Source organism: Labrus mixtus, chromosome 5 (assembly GCF_963584025.1).
Source record: "Labrus mixtus chromosome 5, fLabMix1.1, whole genome shotgun sequence".
NCBI classification, from domain to species: domain Eukaryota; kingdom Metazoa; phylum Chordata; class Actinopteri; order Labriformes; family Labridae; genus Labrus; species Labrus mixtus.
The window spans coordinates 12,073,591-12,090,478 of NC_083616.1; the positions used below are offsets into that span (position 1 = coordinate 12,073,591).

The 16,888-nt window shown below is 38.5% G+C and overlaps 1 protein-coding gene across 1 annotated transcript in view; it reads right to left on the reverse strand.

Annotated features, from left to right (window-relative positions):
- LOC132974075 (phosphatidylethanolamine-binding protein 4) overlaps window positions 1-16,884 on the reverse strand; it is a 50,954-nt gene extending 34,070 nt beyond the window's left edge. Inside the window, exons 1-3 of the mRNA XM_061037878.1 lie at window positions 16,739-16,884; window positions 15,489-15,592; window positions 15,105-15,231 (exon numbers count right to left, since the gene is read on the reverse strand). Of these exons, the coding sequence (XP_060893861.1) occupies window positions 15,105-15,231; window positions 15,489-15,592; window positions 16,739-16,741 (234 nt within the window). The 5' untranslated portion in view covers window positions 16,742-16,884. The remainder of the gene's footprint in view (window positions 1-15,104; window positions 15,232-15,488; window positions 15,593-16,738) is intronic.
- Window positions 16,885-16,888: the final 4 nt, after the last annotated feature.

Below are 16,888 nucleotides of genomic sequence, written 5' to 3' on the forward strand. Positions count from 1 at the left end.
TACAGTTTTATAGTTCTGTAAATGTCATTAACAAACTCAAAACATTAACGTTGTTTCATCACAGTTTTTGTCAAATTCTGTGAAACTGAACTAAATTGCAGTGAATGAAACCCGGCACTTAAACTTTCTTTGGGAATTTTGTATTCTTCAATTCATCAGATATCGTAATGTATCATATAATTGTACTGCAATATATCGGGGCAGCTAATAGCTAGCTTGAACATGGTCTGACTGTATATAAAGTTGAAGTCTGAGTGGCATCACCCATCAATTTCTGAAGGGCTGTTTTGGAATCCCATCCATGGCAGTTGCAATATTGGAAATGCTGACTCTTATCAAACTCTCAGTCAACCACATAACAGGCAAAGAGCTGGAGCTGAGGCGGGCCTAAAGCCTCCTGACACTGGATCGGTCATGTCCATTATTATGCAAGATTCATGTCCTTGACAAAAACAAAACAGGTGAGTTATAACTACAAGCCCCGCATCCAAAATCTTTTAAGTATTTTTAACTGAAATTGTACACAGCTTGCATCCATGTTGCAAAAAAAGCTTGTAGTATCTCAATAGATTTTGAGTATGGACTTAATGTCTAGGGACTAAATCTCTGCCCTTTTCTTTTAAATCTGTCACTCACAGGTCCCTCAAAAAATAAGACAATAATCCCAATAATAATTCAATGGAAAGCCTTTTAAAGCTTCAATGAGGAACTTTCGTTTTGTGTCAATTTTGACGACCCCTGTGGACAAAACAGCACATCTGATTTGACGATCCTGTCTTCACATATGCAAGACAGGGTCGTTCGGCTTGTTTCCTGACAACAATCTGATCCTGCTAGCTTTTTAGCCTTCAGAGGAATCACTCTGAAAATCTTTTCTGTTGAAAAATAAATATAGACATTTCTGCTCTGTGTGCTTTAGAAAGCTTAATCTGTCTCTGACCCTGTGGCAGGGTCAACAGGCATTATGAAATACTACAAAGAAATTATCAGTCTAATCGCTTTGGTTTCTGTTTGCTTTTGTAGGTCACAAAGAGGCATCAGTATTCATTTCAGTCTGTTTCAAAACAAGTTTATAACTCTTCACTGAAGGCATATATAAAAAACATAAAGGTGGTGAAGAGAAATTTTTGCACCTTAGTACAATTTTTTTGCTATAGATGGTTATGGAATTGTTAACAGGATGACTTGGATAGTTTCACAAAGCTACTGACAGCAACAGGGACTGGATTAGCATTCAGATATATTATTGACACATATAAATGATATTCAAACAGAATGCCAATACTCCTCGGTGTGTTCTTAAGCAACTCACACAGTGCAGACTGCTCACTACCTCCAAACCTGCCTATTTTTAACTCGGCCTCCCTCCCACACAGGAGTGGAGTGTGAAGTGGCTCATAAATCCACACTTGGAGGAGCCACATGGTCAAAGGAAAGTCACATGTGGATACAAACGCATATTCAAGGCCTAAAGACAACACAGCTACAAGATCCCCGCTGGGTAGCCAAACAGAGGAGAGAGCTACGGCAAGAAGAGGCAGCAGTTCAGGAGGAATCAAAGCAAAATATGGAGCACAAGTTTACATAATTACATAATCACATTAACCATTTTTTATTTGTTTGAACATAAAAGCATGTATTACAATGCTACATTTAATCAAATTAACACATGACAGAAGGTGAGACGAGGCCAGGAATTATTGTTCATAGATTATACTGCACATTTAATATTAATGCCCTCTCTCTCTCTCTCTCTCTGTGTGTGTCACAAGCTAATACCTACAATATCCATTAATTTTCCCATTTAACCACAAACAAGCAGCCCCCTGATTCACAGATAACATGTTTGAATGCAGTTAGTCTTGAACTCTGATTATAAAGCCTTGTACTTCTGTGGATCTGGCTGGAAATGCTATGAAGCCATAGCTAACAGTAAGATGGTTCACAGTCTGATTGGAGCTTGAGGGGGGTGAGGGAATTAGCAGCAGCCTAGGGAACCATTTCTGCATTTCTCTCAACGTTGAAGACTTCTTTCAGCGCACCATGCTTGCAACACAGCCGTGCTCATGTTAAGCTTATTAGTCACCCTGGATGCGATCTTGCTAGCTGAGGCTTTCAACACTTTCTAGTTGTGGCTTTACACACATACACCTACTCACTGCCATGGAAGCATTTCTGCAAATGCACATGCTCAAACACAGTAACTACCACTAACAGGTACTCTGAAGTAACATGCAGCCAGGCGCTGGGATGTGAGCCTCTGATCCAGCCCGTGTTAAATGAGGCAAGAGGGAAATATTTTTTTCATGTACTTTGGCTGCTGCGAGCAAAACACAGTCAAACAGGGCAAATTACAGCACTGGACTCATATCCATAATTAGTCTGTCAAGCATGTCACACACTGAAAAACATAGATCTGCTATTTTACCACCAAGTGCGACCTATAAAAGTTAATGGTGAGAACATTTTTATTTTTTCCCCAGGATTTGGGGATCTAAATGCACTATTTGATTCTAAAAGTACTCAGGGGAATTTGGGGAAAAAAGGGAGAGATAATACATATATTCTGGGGTTTGAGGATGTTTTGGCTTTTGCATCACATGTGCGTCTAAAAACAGCCGGTTCACAAAGTGCATGACATGAGATTTGATAGATGCAAACACCTAAAGGTCATATTTAACATGTGTTGTACAAATTAGCTTCATCTGGGCCATCATGTATAATTTGAGCAGATATTAGGCAGATTTTCCTTTGGAAACCACATTTTTTCATATAAGAAGAGAGAAAAATAAAAGCTTGAGCAAACTCATCAGTGTTATTTTAAGAGGAGATGAACTGCTATTGTTACATATTTTTGCCACTTATTTATGACTCAAGATGTCTATTGTTGCAATATATTTAAATGACAAAATTAAAGACTTATAACACTTCATGGAGAAGCATCCTGCACGAACACAATCTGAAGACGGTGGGATTCATGCTGCCATGAAGGGAGCTTTAGTTGTAAGCACTCTGACACCCATTCCTATTTGGCCATCAGAGCTGTTAAAGGTGTCAGGCCTGTTCACAGGCACTGTGTGTTTCACCAGCCAAGATGGCTTCCACATTTTTTCTATCATGATTAATTATGGTTTCTGATGGTAGTACAGTGAGAAAGTGTAAATTATTCCCACATTTTCTTGTGCCCTCCGTTCAGTCACTGTTGTGTAGGAAGATGCTATTGACGCCATCCATGGATGGCGACCAAAAGGCATCTACATGGGGTGGCAAACTCTAGTGCCTATTAAGGAGTGGAAGTGGTAGTGGGGGGGTGCTTGGCGTGTGGGCTGAACCTAGACAAGACTGCCAGTTGACGGGGCCAGATTTTCCAGTATGGAAGAGTCTTGTTTCAGTGGGCGACGCTGGGTGTTGGGAGACTGGGAGAGAGGACTGCCCAGGGCTTGGAAGCTTGAAACAGAATATTTCAAACAGACAAGCACCGTCTGTGTTCCAGTGTCACCAGCCCACCCGTCTGACAATCAGGGCCATGTCATCACACGGGCTCTGAGTAATTCAGGGAGGACTCTTATCACCTTAGAAGATGTGGCAAATTCAGACGTCAGAGAAGTCTGAGGTCTCAGCAGCAGAAATAGCATTAAATGATACATAGCACAGACATAAAGTACAGTAAAATGTTCACCTACAGGCAAAACATCAAGCACATGAATAGCAAAGCTTGGTGAAATGCATCCACAATACATCGCTTTGCTTTGAACAAAATCCACAATATGTCTTCAAAAAAACACATACTGCATGCTGCACTGAAAATCCTTAGTTTTGGAGAACTGGTTGAAATAAAATAATTCATCTGACAGATCATTTTGTGTATGTTGATATATTTAGCGCTGTCAGGGAGGACATCACAGAGAATGGCACTTATATCACAATGCAAAAACTGTTATCAGAGGAGGTACAGGTTTATGGTTCAAGGGCTCGTCCATTCATGGAGAACAAGCTCAGCCTCTCTGCCTGACACACTGATAAAGACAGCACAAATAAAACAGCTCTGCAGCTCCATTTTTGCCTCTCCCCAAGGGAATAATATATCACCCATCTGAATGTGGCACATATTGAATCATTTCCAGCGCTGATGATTCATTTGAATAAATCAGCCTTTTTTATTTTGCCAACTTGAACTGATACTGAAATAAGGAAAACTGAAGTCACATTGTTAGATATGAGGAAGGACAGGTGTTAGAGTGTTCTATAGGACTGCTAATCCTAATCCCCTTTCAAGCAACAATTAATGACTACAGCAATAATCTTCGCACATATGTTGTTGCAATTCCTTTTTGACTGTCAACCATAACCTGCCTAACTCACATAGACCAAATCCAGGGGGATATGTCGCTGCAGGCAGATAGGATCTTATCCAGGATTTGCATAGATAAATGCACAGCAATAATTCAAGAAGCACATGGGACAAACGTAGTTTTGACCTGAGATATATTCTCAATCTGACCATATACAATTGACGAGAGCTCTCAAGAGCTTAATTTTCAAAGACGGTTGATCCACAGAAAGAGGTTCACATGTTTGTGTAAACTCTTGACAAAAATCAAATATTTAAGGGGGACAAAATTAAATATGGAAGCTTTCAAAACAAAAACTTTCAATGTCTTCCACAAAAAGCTGCAGATGCACAGGATCAGCCTGTCGGCAAAAATGAAAAATCAGCAGCTTGTGCAATGAAAGGGTTATATCCGCATTCAAGCTAAGAGACATACTCTAACATACACAGACACAAATCCTGTTGAGCTGAGCCGAGCAGAGATACCCTACCAGCCCTCCAAGGCACAATTAGGATTTCACGGGGGGAAGAAATCTACATTCCTGCACACATGAAAAAAGTCCTTTCTCCCTCCCCACAACAATATCAACTTTTTTACTCAAGGAAAAACCTGAAGCACCACTCGATAGGATTTGGACAAAGAAATAAAAAACAAAGCCAGGAAAAATCTAAATTTAAGCTGCAGTTGTTAAAGAAAAAATATTATGGTTGAGGAAAATCCAGTCCTAAGCCTCCCAGTTCCAATCAATTTCTCCTATTCTCTGCTAAACGAAGAGAAGCAAACACTCATAGTTTGTTTGAAGTGCTCGTCTGTGTGGAGCCGCTCAACGTTCAACAACATTTGTATGGACAGCCTCAGTGTATGATTTTAACACCTGTCAGACATTCAGCCCAGGTACAAGAGGTCAAGTAGCTGCCAGTCTGAAAAAAGGAGGGGATAGAGCAAACCATTTCATGCAATAAGTGGACATGTTTACAGAAAAACACCACAGTTAAACATTATTGTACAGCACATTTAGGACAATAAAATATACAACAGTGTGCTGTCCGGTTAACTACATAAAAACAGAGTTGAAAACAAGATAATACTTTGTTTGCAGGAGATTTAGAATATAGTTGTGTGTTGGGCTGCACAAGGTTATTGGTGTACTACCAATAATGACAAACTGGTAGATTTTGTGATGCACAATTGGTCGACTTAAACTCTTCTTCTGTGCATGAAGAAATATTTTTTCCCCATTATTTTCAAGCATTATGTTTCAGTGCAGGATTAAGTTTAATCTTAATCCTGCACTCCATTGTTCAGTAAAATGACACTAGCACTGTATTGTTTTGACCTTTGAACTTAAATCAAAGTCTCAGATAGAAGATGTAAAATAACTTTACAGCAAAGTCAGTGCAACAAACAAGACCTGAAACAACCAGCTTATTAATTGATTATATGAAAAAAACAAAAACAAAAAATCACAACTTTAATCATAATTGCAGGTAATTATTTCAAGAAAAACAGCAGGTTCATAATTGTAAGAATTAACTTACGTGCATTTACTTGTGTGGTCTTTGCATTACACTTAAAAATATATATATATAAATACATACAACTGGGACTTACAATAGCTTCATTTGTTTTTGTTGATTTATCTCTTTGGTATTGAACCAGTAGTAGCTTTTTATAGCCAGTAAGTGGGACCACATTGAACTCATGAAGACTCCTCATCTCGCAAAGCAAAAAATAGTCCCTCCACGTTTTAGCCAAAGATGTTGAGAAGTTAAAAAAAAAACCTGCTATAAAGAGCTAGGTGGTAAGTAAACTATCGAGAAGAAAAACAAATGAAACCAAACCAGGGACTTTGCTCATTGTAGATGAGCTTGAATATTCTCCAAATAAAACAGACGTTTGAACGTTTTTTGGGTTCAACCTAAGCATGTCCTTAACAGTAGAGGGGTACGCTGCTTATGCTTTGGCTTGTCAGAATGACTGCTGTCTTTATGTGGAAGTTAACATGGCAGGTCTTCACCAATAACTCTTGTCTATTTTATCGAAAATAAACACAGTTATCCCTGACACAAAACACAAAAAAAAACTTATTAACAGATCATTATGAAAGTGCCTTTAATTTTCAGGCAACTCTTTGAACTCTTGTCCAAATAAAATGAATCAATCTTGCAGCACTTCCACATTTACTTTGACCCCATCATGTCAAAATTAACTTTGGCGATGGTAAGCTAAATACCACAGAGACAATAAATGGACTCAGGCTTCAGCTACAATAAATGTCTCAAAATGTAAACTTACAGTTTTGCTGATGCAGTCTGGCAAAAACCAATGCCCTACAGCACATCTATAGAGCATTATGACAAATAAAGACATTAGCAGTGCTCCAGTTTGACCAAGACCTTTTAGCTGCCCGGCCTGTGAAGTGGTGTTTAAGGAAGAACACATTGTAACCGTCACTACCGATCCTCAGATTTGTCGCATCTGAAGAAAAGGTTAAGCACATCGACTATCTGAAAATGCCCAGATCTGCAGTCAGGCATGAAGTTGGCACCCAGATAAATCCTGCCATCACTGTGCTTCAGTTTTCTCATTATCCATACCTCTCATGACATTCACAGAAAAGAAACAAAGCCTCCTGCCAACACCTACTCTGTGAGAGAGCTCTTTCAGTTCAGCTTGAAAGCTGAGAGCTCCAAACCTCCACACCACAGTGTGGGCAGTGCTGGCACAGCCGTGTGCCTAAGAACACTGACTGAGTGCAACAGTTGGACTAATAACCGAACAAAAACATATATATAAAATGGACGCACAGTGGGGACAGACACAGCTAAGAAGCAGGTTGACTTCTGCCCACCTCTCTCTTATTCAAGAGCAGAAAGATGTCCACAATGCCTCTCAGGTCTTAGTGCCATGAGGGGCGGTGAGCTCGTAGCTTCAGCCACTTCAGGGTAAAGAAAATCACCTTAATATGTTAAGAAGATTAAGCTGGATAAATGTCTAGATACATTTTTTGAAAAGCCACGTAAATCTGTAGTGTTTTTATTTGGGGAGGGGCGGGATGTGAGTCAGTTGAGACGATCAACACAAACCCACCGAAATGAAGCGGGATTGGCTGAGGAAAATTGGGCTTATTTGAGATTTTGCATTTTAAGCTTCTTGAATCTAAGACCATCCCACCTCTTTCTTATTATTTTTAACACCAACCTTTGGGACAACAAAACTGTGAGAGAAAAAAAAAAAACACTGGTCACATGTGCTACTGCTCTATCAGCTTAGACTCAAGAGTCTTAGACAAAGAAGATGAGGAAGAAGAAGAGGAAGAGGTGAAGTTGAAGGTCTCTTCAGTGAAGTGCTCAAAGTGCTTTTAGTATCTCTTTGTGCTTTTCTCTGGCAAATCACTCAAGTCAAATTAATTAATTGAAATAAGTATTTTCTAAAATGGATGGCTGACTTTTTTTTATCCTAAGAATTAGAAATCTGAGGGTGTCCGCCTGTCAGCTCACTGTGCTAGAAATTGAGTGTGAAAACGCACGGGAGAAATGGAACAAATAATGTAAAGGGATTAACAAATCATTTGCATAACATTTTCTCTGCTTCCAAACGACAGGATCAGGAATATGACAAGAAAGGCAGTTTTATCATCGAATGTTCCTAGATCAATCAACGCATCAATGGACCTGATTGCTGCTAACATTAACAGCAGCCTTTTCATGTCAAAAGCAAAATGAATCACTGGTAATATATCTTTAAAAAACAGCCAGACGAGGTAACAAAACAAGTTTGGAGAAGCAGGAATCATCTGATGAAAAACATTCTTCAAAGACAAACTTGAATAGAGTGCATCTTTGCAAAGATACTTTACTTTCACTGTGCCAAACGTGTATTAACCTGTTTTTTTTCTTAACACTCCGTCTCTCCATCCAGAGTTAAGACAATAAGACCACTGGGGAGATGAAGGGGATGGCATTATGGAGAGTTAAGCATTGTGAGCAGCCCTGAAGCTGTTCCTAAAGAAGGTGAATCAGAGGATTGGGACACAACTGGAACTAAACCCTGTGCCGGACCACAAATGAGAAGCACAAAACATTTCAGGCAAAATGCCACTAAGCCAAGCATCTGGGTCTTAAGTAAACTTCACGTGATCACTTTTAACTTTGTGATTACTTAGTTCTTAGAGAAAAGAGGCTGTCAGAGAAAGAAAAAAAGTCAGTTTTTCAAGCATAAGCATCGGAGTAATCCTGTCCGACAACTAAAAGAAACTAACTGGAACTTTACGTTTCAATATCCCTCAATAACTTTCACACGAAAGAGCTTGGAAGAGAAGCTAGAGATGTGAGGCCCTGTGAAATCTTCAACTCACACAACAACACACAAGGGAAGAAGACAAAATGAAAACGGTACCACGCAGTTTGACATATTTTTTTCATGACGATACTTTTGGGTTCATGGGGCTCAAACATCTCCACTCTGGACAGATCACATTAATAAAACCTACAAGTTTCTTACTGTGCCAAAGTGAGACAGAGTCGGCTCCAGATCCTACACTGACTCTGAGGTAAATGTTAGGTTTCTGTGGCTCATATAAATAGAAATTTAATCTTGTATGTTTGTCCAAGTATGCACATCCAGCAGATGCACTTCCGATTATGAATGTCTGTTTGAACAGATCTTACCGCCAATGTATATGAACTGACAAGATAGAATTTGATAGAATGTGAATGCTGAATAATAATGAAGAGGCAAAGGCTCAAGTAGAGTTTTTATTAAAGAACCTGCTGCTTCTCCAAGACCTTGCTGTTCCCTCTGTGCAGAAGTGTTTGCATTTGGATCTAATGAATTCATTTTAATTGTCATTTAAGACTTTTGCACACAATTTTAACACCTAGAAACTAAAATGTGCACGTTTTCTTTCAACAAGGGACGGTTGCATTTGTACTACAGGGTCTGTTGAGTCAGTTTTTCACATTGAACCACCTTCTTTCCTCAGATCTTTTGTCTTAGGGCGCAAATCTGTTATTTTCTCCTACCACTGCTTTCATAGAAACCTGACCATTGTGATCTGAAAGAGAAGCCCAGAGCTTCCTTAATCTGCTCTTATCCTCCCTTTGATAATACAATACATTTTTACGGTAATTAAAATAGTAAAGGTATTGCTGCCTATGACTTAGACCAAATAAAAGGTGAAGTAATACTGCTGTTGCAACAAAAGGGTTTTAAACCGCAACATTCAAAAATCAAATAGTCTATCGGTAATTAAGTGAATGCAGAGATGAGAGAAAAACAAGTAAAAAAGGCGTGATGGAGAAAAATATGAAAATAAAATTAAAGATATGTTAGTATTGTCTGGTGTAACCTCAATTCTACATGAGAGAAATTTGCACTCTGAGGTCCAAACTAAAATCTCGCTGCACAACAGCCGTACACCTGTAGTGGTCAGCATGCGTCGGACATGCTTCACAAGGTGCAAATTATTCTTCCTATGTATGGAAAGGTGGCTTAGGCGCTTTATTGCCTCTATTCACTCCTCTGAATATGAATAATCAATCCGGTGCTCTTGGTAGCAGCAGGTTGTAATTCTTCCCTCTTCAGAAGCTCACATGAATCATACATGTTGTTGTAGTAATGGGCAATGACTGAATGGAGCGGGGACACGGGTCAGCTTAACAGGGTGTTATAATGACAAAGGGGAACATTAGCTAAGGAAATAAACTCCCTGAATCTCGTCCAAACATGTTGATTTAATCCAGCAGAGCCAAAAACACCCACCTGATCACTCCGAATAAGCAATTAGATGGATCTCACAGAACATGTTTCACTTGTTGACCCCTGTTGTCACACGGAGGCTCAAGGAAAGTGCCTCATCTCTTCATCTAAATATACATCCTCGACTCTTCTATGACTGAAGACTGTCGTCTACTGAAAATAAAGTCCCTATCTTTACACTATCCCATTCCCAACATGAAGACCTATCAGGAATCCTGCATGGGTGGACATGTAGGCTTTCCTAGGAATGACAGGGTCTGCTAAAGAGGAACCCCACCCTCGCTTTCTCCGGCATGCCAACACAGAGGAGAGTGGGCAGCTCTGAGACGGCAGCCTGCCGTGGGCACTGCCAGGCTTAAAGCTGCCCTGTCGTCATCAGAGGCTTGCAGAAAAGAACGCTGAGATACACCAAAAAAAAAAAAAAAAAAAAAGAGGAGGGGGATCGGTTCATTTAAATCCTCTCTCAACGCCCCCACATGTTTTAGCAAAGCATAAAAATCATTCACAGAGAGAGAGAAAGCGAAAGAGAAAAAGATAGAGGGAAATAGAGAGGAAACAGCTATTAGCAGCAGTAAGCAAGCTCAAGAGATCATAGTGAGGCAGCTCTAATCGCAGTAATGGTTTAAACCCTCATTCCATCCACCAGATGCAAGAAATGTCTACCTAAAAACAAGGCTTTGAAATCCCCCGTGTCTAAGAATGTGCCCTGTGGCTACGGTCCTTACTGGAAAGAAAAAAAGAAAAACAACAACTCCAAAACTGTCTCCACTTTTGGAACAACTATGAGGTAAAGATAGCTCCCGTGGCCTGTGATGTTTACACCGACTACAGCGAGCAAAAACGAGCACACTTGTACCAAAATAAAGATTTTTTTAATCTATATGTAGGTTACATTAAAGTCAGTGCTTTTAGCTTCGAAATCAGAAAAGAGAAGGCTTTTGTGGAACGACATGAGAGCAAACTTTCTAAGATGTGTTTTTTTGTTAATCATTTGTTGCTGAGTTTGCTTTGTTTTATTAACTGCTGTCTTTATGTCAAGGAAAATTGAACAAAGAGAATATAAGTCATAACAAAGACATTACAAAGTTACAGTAGATGCATTATGAGAGGAATATGTATTGCATTTTGTAATCAGGCTGTTCACAAATTATATTAAAGACTCAATGAGGCACAGGGGAGTTAAAGAAGGTAGAAACCTTCTCTATGTAAAACCTAAACGTTCTCGATTTGTGCCAAAAGCTCACCTGGATGAGCTGCCGTGTAACCAGATATTTATAGAGCTCTTTAATCCTCTCTAGTTCAAAGGTCTTTGGTTATTTTTGGGAGTCTTAATTTTCAATATTCTTTTATTCTTTTCTTCAGGCAAAGCTTTATTTGAGGTTTTCTGTCCTTTTGCCAAGGTAACTGATTTCAACGTGAGAGCCGCAATAAATGTGAAAACTCATGCTGCTGCTGCTCCTTCATGACAGGACAATTGTAAGAGCATTTAGGTGGTTGGATTATTAAGTATAGATTTGTAAAGGACAATTCATTATGTTTAGCAACTTCTTTCAGCAGTTTATAAAAAATCTACATTTTTATTGAGTCAATCAGAGATCAACAGTATTGGTGCTGCAGTCTTGTGTTATAAAGAATGTTTGTATAGAGAGCAGGAATTTACCAAAACACACAAGTTTGATAATGATCCGTGCTGAGCATTGTTTTGTTTGAGACCTGATTTTATAACAACACAAAAATGTGATTTTTACAGGTTAGTTTCCAAAGATATCTATCTTGTGAATCTAGAACAAGTTGGTCCCAATTACAGCTTTGGCTCCTCACGCACATGAAAGTTTTCAAAGTCACTTCATACAGCAGCAAAGCCTCAGTGCAGATCAAATATAAGAGAGAGAGATTTGGAAAACTGGGAACACGATATGACAGCCCCGTGTTAACTCCAATGTTGTACCAGTTGTATACTTACAGTGGAAAGCTACTGTCTTAAGTTCTGCTCCAGGAGGGTTTTTTTTTTTTTAAATAATCAGAATCATAGTTTGTCAGGAATCATTCACTTACTGTACATTATAAGATCAATATGACACTTTTGTTTCCATCTTTTTTGTTCATTTTTAACTCTGAACTTAACAGATACGAAGAAAATGCATCAGAACATGAGACTAGAAAAAAAGCTATGTTTTTAAAAATAAGAATCCATTTCCTCAACACACTTATCATGAGGTGTCTGTGCTATACAAGATTTATATTAAAAATACAGTAAAGAAAAGCTTTACTTGACATCTTTACAAATGACCCCTAATGACATATAAATTACCTCATAAACCTTTAAATTCTAATTGGACTGTAACAGTACCTTCTAGTTGATAAAGTAGCACTATCTAAAAAGGCAAAACCGATCTTATGTTTATATTGTAAAATCATGGGACAGTGTTTCAAAACCTCGAATGGGACATGAAGCAGATATAGTTCTTTATAAAAAGAGAGGAGCTAAAGTCATACAGAAAACGAAATAAAGAAAATGTAAAGTCTTTTAAAATATGCATGGTGACCTTCACTGATCTGTCATTTGTTTATCAGACTTAATGTCCCAAGTCATTTTGACTTCCTTCAAACTCTAAATGCTTCTGAGTGTCATCAGGATTTCTAAAAATGCTTCATAACACACATGCCAGGCTTCACTTACACAGAAGTTCAAGTGATGAATCGCTGCTCTGAAGTTTGAACACAGAAATCTGCAGTTTATGTGGCCCTTTGCTTTTGTTTTTGCTTTCGAGCACCTATTTAGAGGCGGGTTTACGGGCCTACTGCCCATTGCTATCCTTTACAATTACTCAGCAGGCACGCAGCCCGTCCCAGTAATAAAGTGGGTGTTGCAGTGGGTGGATTTGAGCATGAGCAGCCACTATTCTGTATTCCTACTACTGGATACATGAGCTGAGTGGCAGAGAATAGCAGCAGAACTGGCAGCATGGCAGGGTGACAGAAAGCGTGGTGGACCAGCGGACCAACCACAGAACCACAGGACACAATCTGATCCTTCAATAGTGCCTTTATACTTATGTGTCGGGAGAAATGGAGAATTACATTTGAAAGCCCAGTAAATAAAGTTTGTATTGATTTAATCCAACATGTAATCTGTTTTGCTGTCTGACACAGATTCTGGCAATAAAAGAGAATCATGTAAGACAGCATTATAGTTAATACGGCCATAGATCAAATGGAGTTTGGCCAAGAGAAGGGCAATAGATCATGTTCAAACTGGACTGCTTAGCTCTGGAATTCATAAAGTAGCTCCTAAATTGAGGTGGCTTTCAATTTAAGTTTTCAATTTACAGATATAGGATTTGTTGTGCGTCTGATGTGATTTCATTGTCAACCTCAGGGGGGGTTCTGTGGATTGGGAACTGTAGCACTCTCAATCCCTTGCTCAACAATAAATGTACACTGAAAAATGATCCACATTTTTTTTTTTATAGATAAATATCAGACAGATGATCATAATGACTCTGTGTTTTATATCTGACATGTCAAGAGGAAGTACTATAAGAAGAGCAATATACTATACAACATGTCATTAAAGACATCATGTACTGTTTATATTTCTCCTACACCCTGTTTTTTTTATAACCTGCCATGAATTTTTAATACATTTAAATCAAATTCAACAAAAAACACAAGATTAATTTATCTAACACTTCAACAAAACACTCTAAAATGACTTTCTACTTTGCCTTCAGCCAAATCCTCTCGATAAATAAATCACAGTTAGTAATCTATTTTAGTCTAAGGTTCATGGTATGGGTACCATAGTAATGTTTAGTTTTGTTTAAGTAATGTTTAGTTTTTACAACAAATGTTTCTACCAAAGAATAGAAGTTACAACACTTGTCCTCTAAAGCTTGCAGAGCTTTCTGTCATATCTGCTGAAAGCAATAACAGTAATGACACCAAACAGACAATAGAGATCTCTTCTCAGTATTTAACAGGGTTGGAAGAATTACGAGTCAAACTCAGTGACCGAAATAAGAACGACAGAAAGGTCCACTTTATAAATTATGGTTTAAACTGACTTTACCTTGTTGAAACACAAGTGTTGATCGAGAGGCTTACAAGCGTGCTGTGCTAGCACCACCCTCTGGTGAAAAGGGCAATTACATCAGGAGTGTTGGCAGTAAGAACAGGTCATGAAGATTGATTGTGGCATAAGGGCCAAAGACTGAAGAAAAGCTGGATATTAATTTATTATATTAATTCAAGTCTATTCTTTTTCACAATGTGGTGAACCATTTGTTTGATTTTACAATAATTTAGGACACATCTACTGTACTGTCAAATATGCAGCTTGGCTTAACTATGACTGCACTCTAGTGTTTCACAGAAGCAGCTGCATGTTTGCCAGATAAAGCTTAAAAAGACATTCCCCACACAGAATGTTAAAAAAAAGAAAAGAAACTCAAAAAACATCAGACTTCTTTGTCTGAGGTTTGAGGAATTTTATTTGTTCTCTCTGTTGTAGGGAGAGTTGAGTATTTCCTTTTAAGTATGAAAGTAGCACAAAAGTTGTTAACTATTCTCTTATTTACTGTTTGAATTATTATCACTACACACATCCACACAGGCCGAGAACAATTAAACTACTCTGACAGCCTAAAAAAACCCACATTAAAACAAACTGACCATACACCAATTCATTAATAAGCCAATCAAGAGACACCAAATAGCTATTCATTTGGTTAATTAATTAATCCTTTAAGCAATATTAAAAGCAGAACTGAAGGAAATTGGCTAGTTTCAGCTTCTTAAATGAAAAGATCATGCGCTTTGTATTTCATTAGTTATGGAAAATGGAGGGGAAGGGCATTTAGCTGTTGGTTTGAGTAATATGAAGTCACCACTATAAATAATGTAATGAGAATTATTGTATGACCTTTGACATTTCCTTTAACCTTAATACCTTGATATTAGTCTTAAAAAAAAAAATAATACTGAACATATACACACACAAATACTCCTTACCTCGTCTGCTCCGGAGAAGTTAATCCGTGGGGCTTTCCAAAGTGTAGTGAGCTTCTTTCTGAGATCCTTTTGAACTATGTGGCATTTGTCAATCTCCAGGCCTGGATAGATCACCTCTAGTCCACCACTAAGTTGAGGAGATAAAAAGAGGACACTCAGTCAACTCAAATTTTAAGAACATTCTGTATTGAGGTGAAAACAAACAAGCCCCTAAACATGCAAAGTCAACTCGTTTTAAAAAGGTTCGGATACGACCCTGAGCAAATAAGGGTTTCAGCACAACATTGAGTGAGCAGACAGAGCTCCAGATCAAATTCTCCTGTCTTCGCCATGTTCATTTTCACTTGATCGCAGTAGAGCTGTGAGGCGTAATGGGCTACTTACAGACAGAAAGAAGAATCCAGAGAGCTCAGGGTGTCTGCTGTTGCTTCCACATGATGAAACTCCAAAACAAAAGCACATAACACCAGGAACGGTGCCAGCACAGCCTGCAGAGCAGAAGTGTTCAGTCAAGAAGATATGATTTTCGACAGACAGATAAGTGATATTTAGAACATGTTGTTTTTTTTATCTGTTTGGTTAAAATAGTGTTTGCCAAGCATTGACGTCCTGATTTAAGTGGAGGTAAAAGAAGCCTTGTCCTACTGACTGACTTACAGAAACATCTTGTAATTTCACTTGGTAATTTTTTGAAGAATGACAGTTCAACAGTAGCTTAAAATACATGTCAGTCATTTTTCAAGCAATACAGCTCCTGCACGTGGAGAAAAATGTGTAGTTTTGCTGGAAAAGTGAGTTTACTCCTCAGTGCTTCTATCTTAAAACAACTTGTAATAAAAATTCATTATAAAGAATCCTTTTAAAACCTTGTCATTTTATCTTTTGATTTAAATAGGCTACTTTAGAAATAAAGGTTCAATTTTCCAATGTTTCATCTGAACAACAGGAAATCTAATAATACAGAGTATAGGACAATACAAGAAAAGCAGGATTCTTTAAAATCTACTGTTGACCCCTGCTGTCTACTGCCACATATTTGAGACTAAATTCTTAGTAGTAAAGAAAAACAGGCTTCTTATCTTCATGTTGAATTTAATTCTAAAGGCGTGCTACACCTGCGGTCCATTCTTGGCCAATCAGAGCTTACTTCGACACTTGACTCCGCCTACACCTGTTTGACCCAGCCTGACACATCAGCAGCACTACCCATGATTGTAGATAGCCTAGATGACGGCCACATTAAATTATTGGTTTTTCACGTTGTAATTACAGTCAGCATCCACAGTACTTAAAGTGTGTGACACGCGGAGCTGCTAATGCCTCACTATGTAGACTAGATACATCGCGACGTCACAATTGTACATTAATTAGCCTACTTATTAAACTTATCAGTGGTTGTATGAAATGGCACATCTTGTGAATACATTTAAAAAGAGCTTCTAATACTCGCATTTGTTAACACTAAGCCTAACCTTCAATTATCTTGTTCATAATTTAATCGGTCTAAGTGTCGACACCGACGCAAGTTCAATAGGAATCCGTCGAGATAGAGCACACAAGTTTAGAGTCTAAACATAGCTGAATACAAACTGCAGCCTTCGTTTTTTAACTGTATTAACTTGTGTTGACATTACCATATCTCAGTCAGAAGTAGTCCACTTCTGTTGGGCTGCAGCAGGTTTCTTCTTCTGGTTCAGGCAGTGAGTGAACGACTGAGCTGTAAAAGTTTCAGATGACACACACATGACTAATGAGCTTTTAATAAAGACTGGCGCGACAACTAG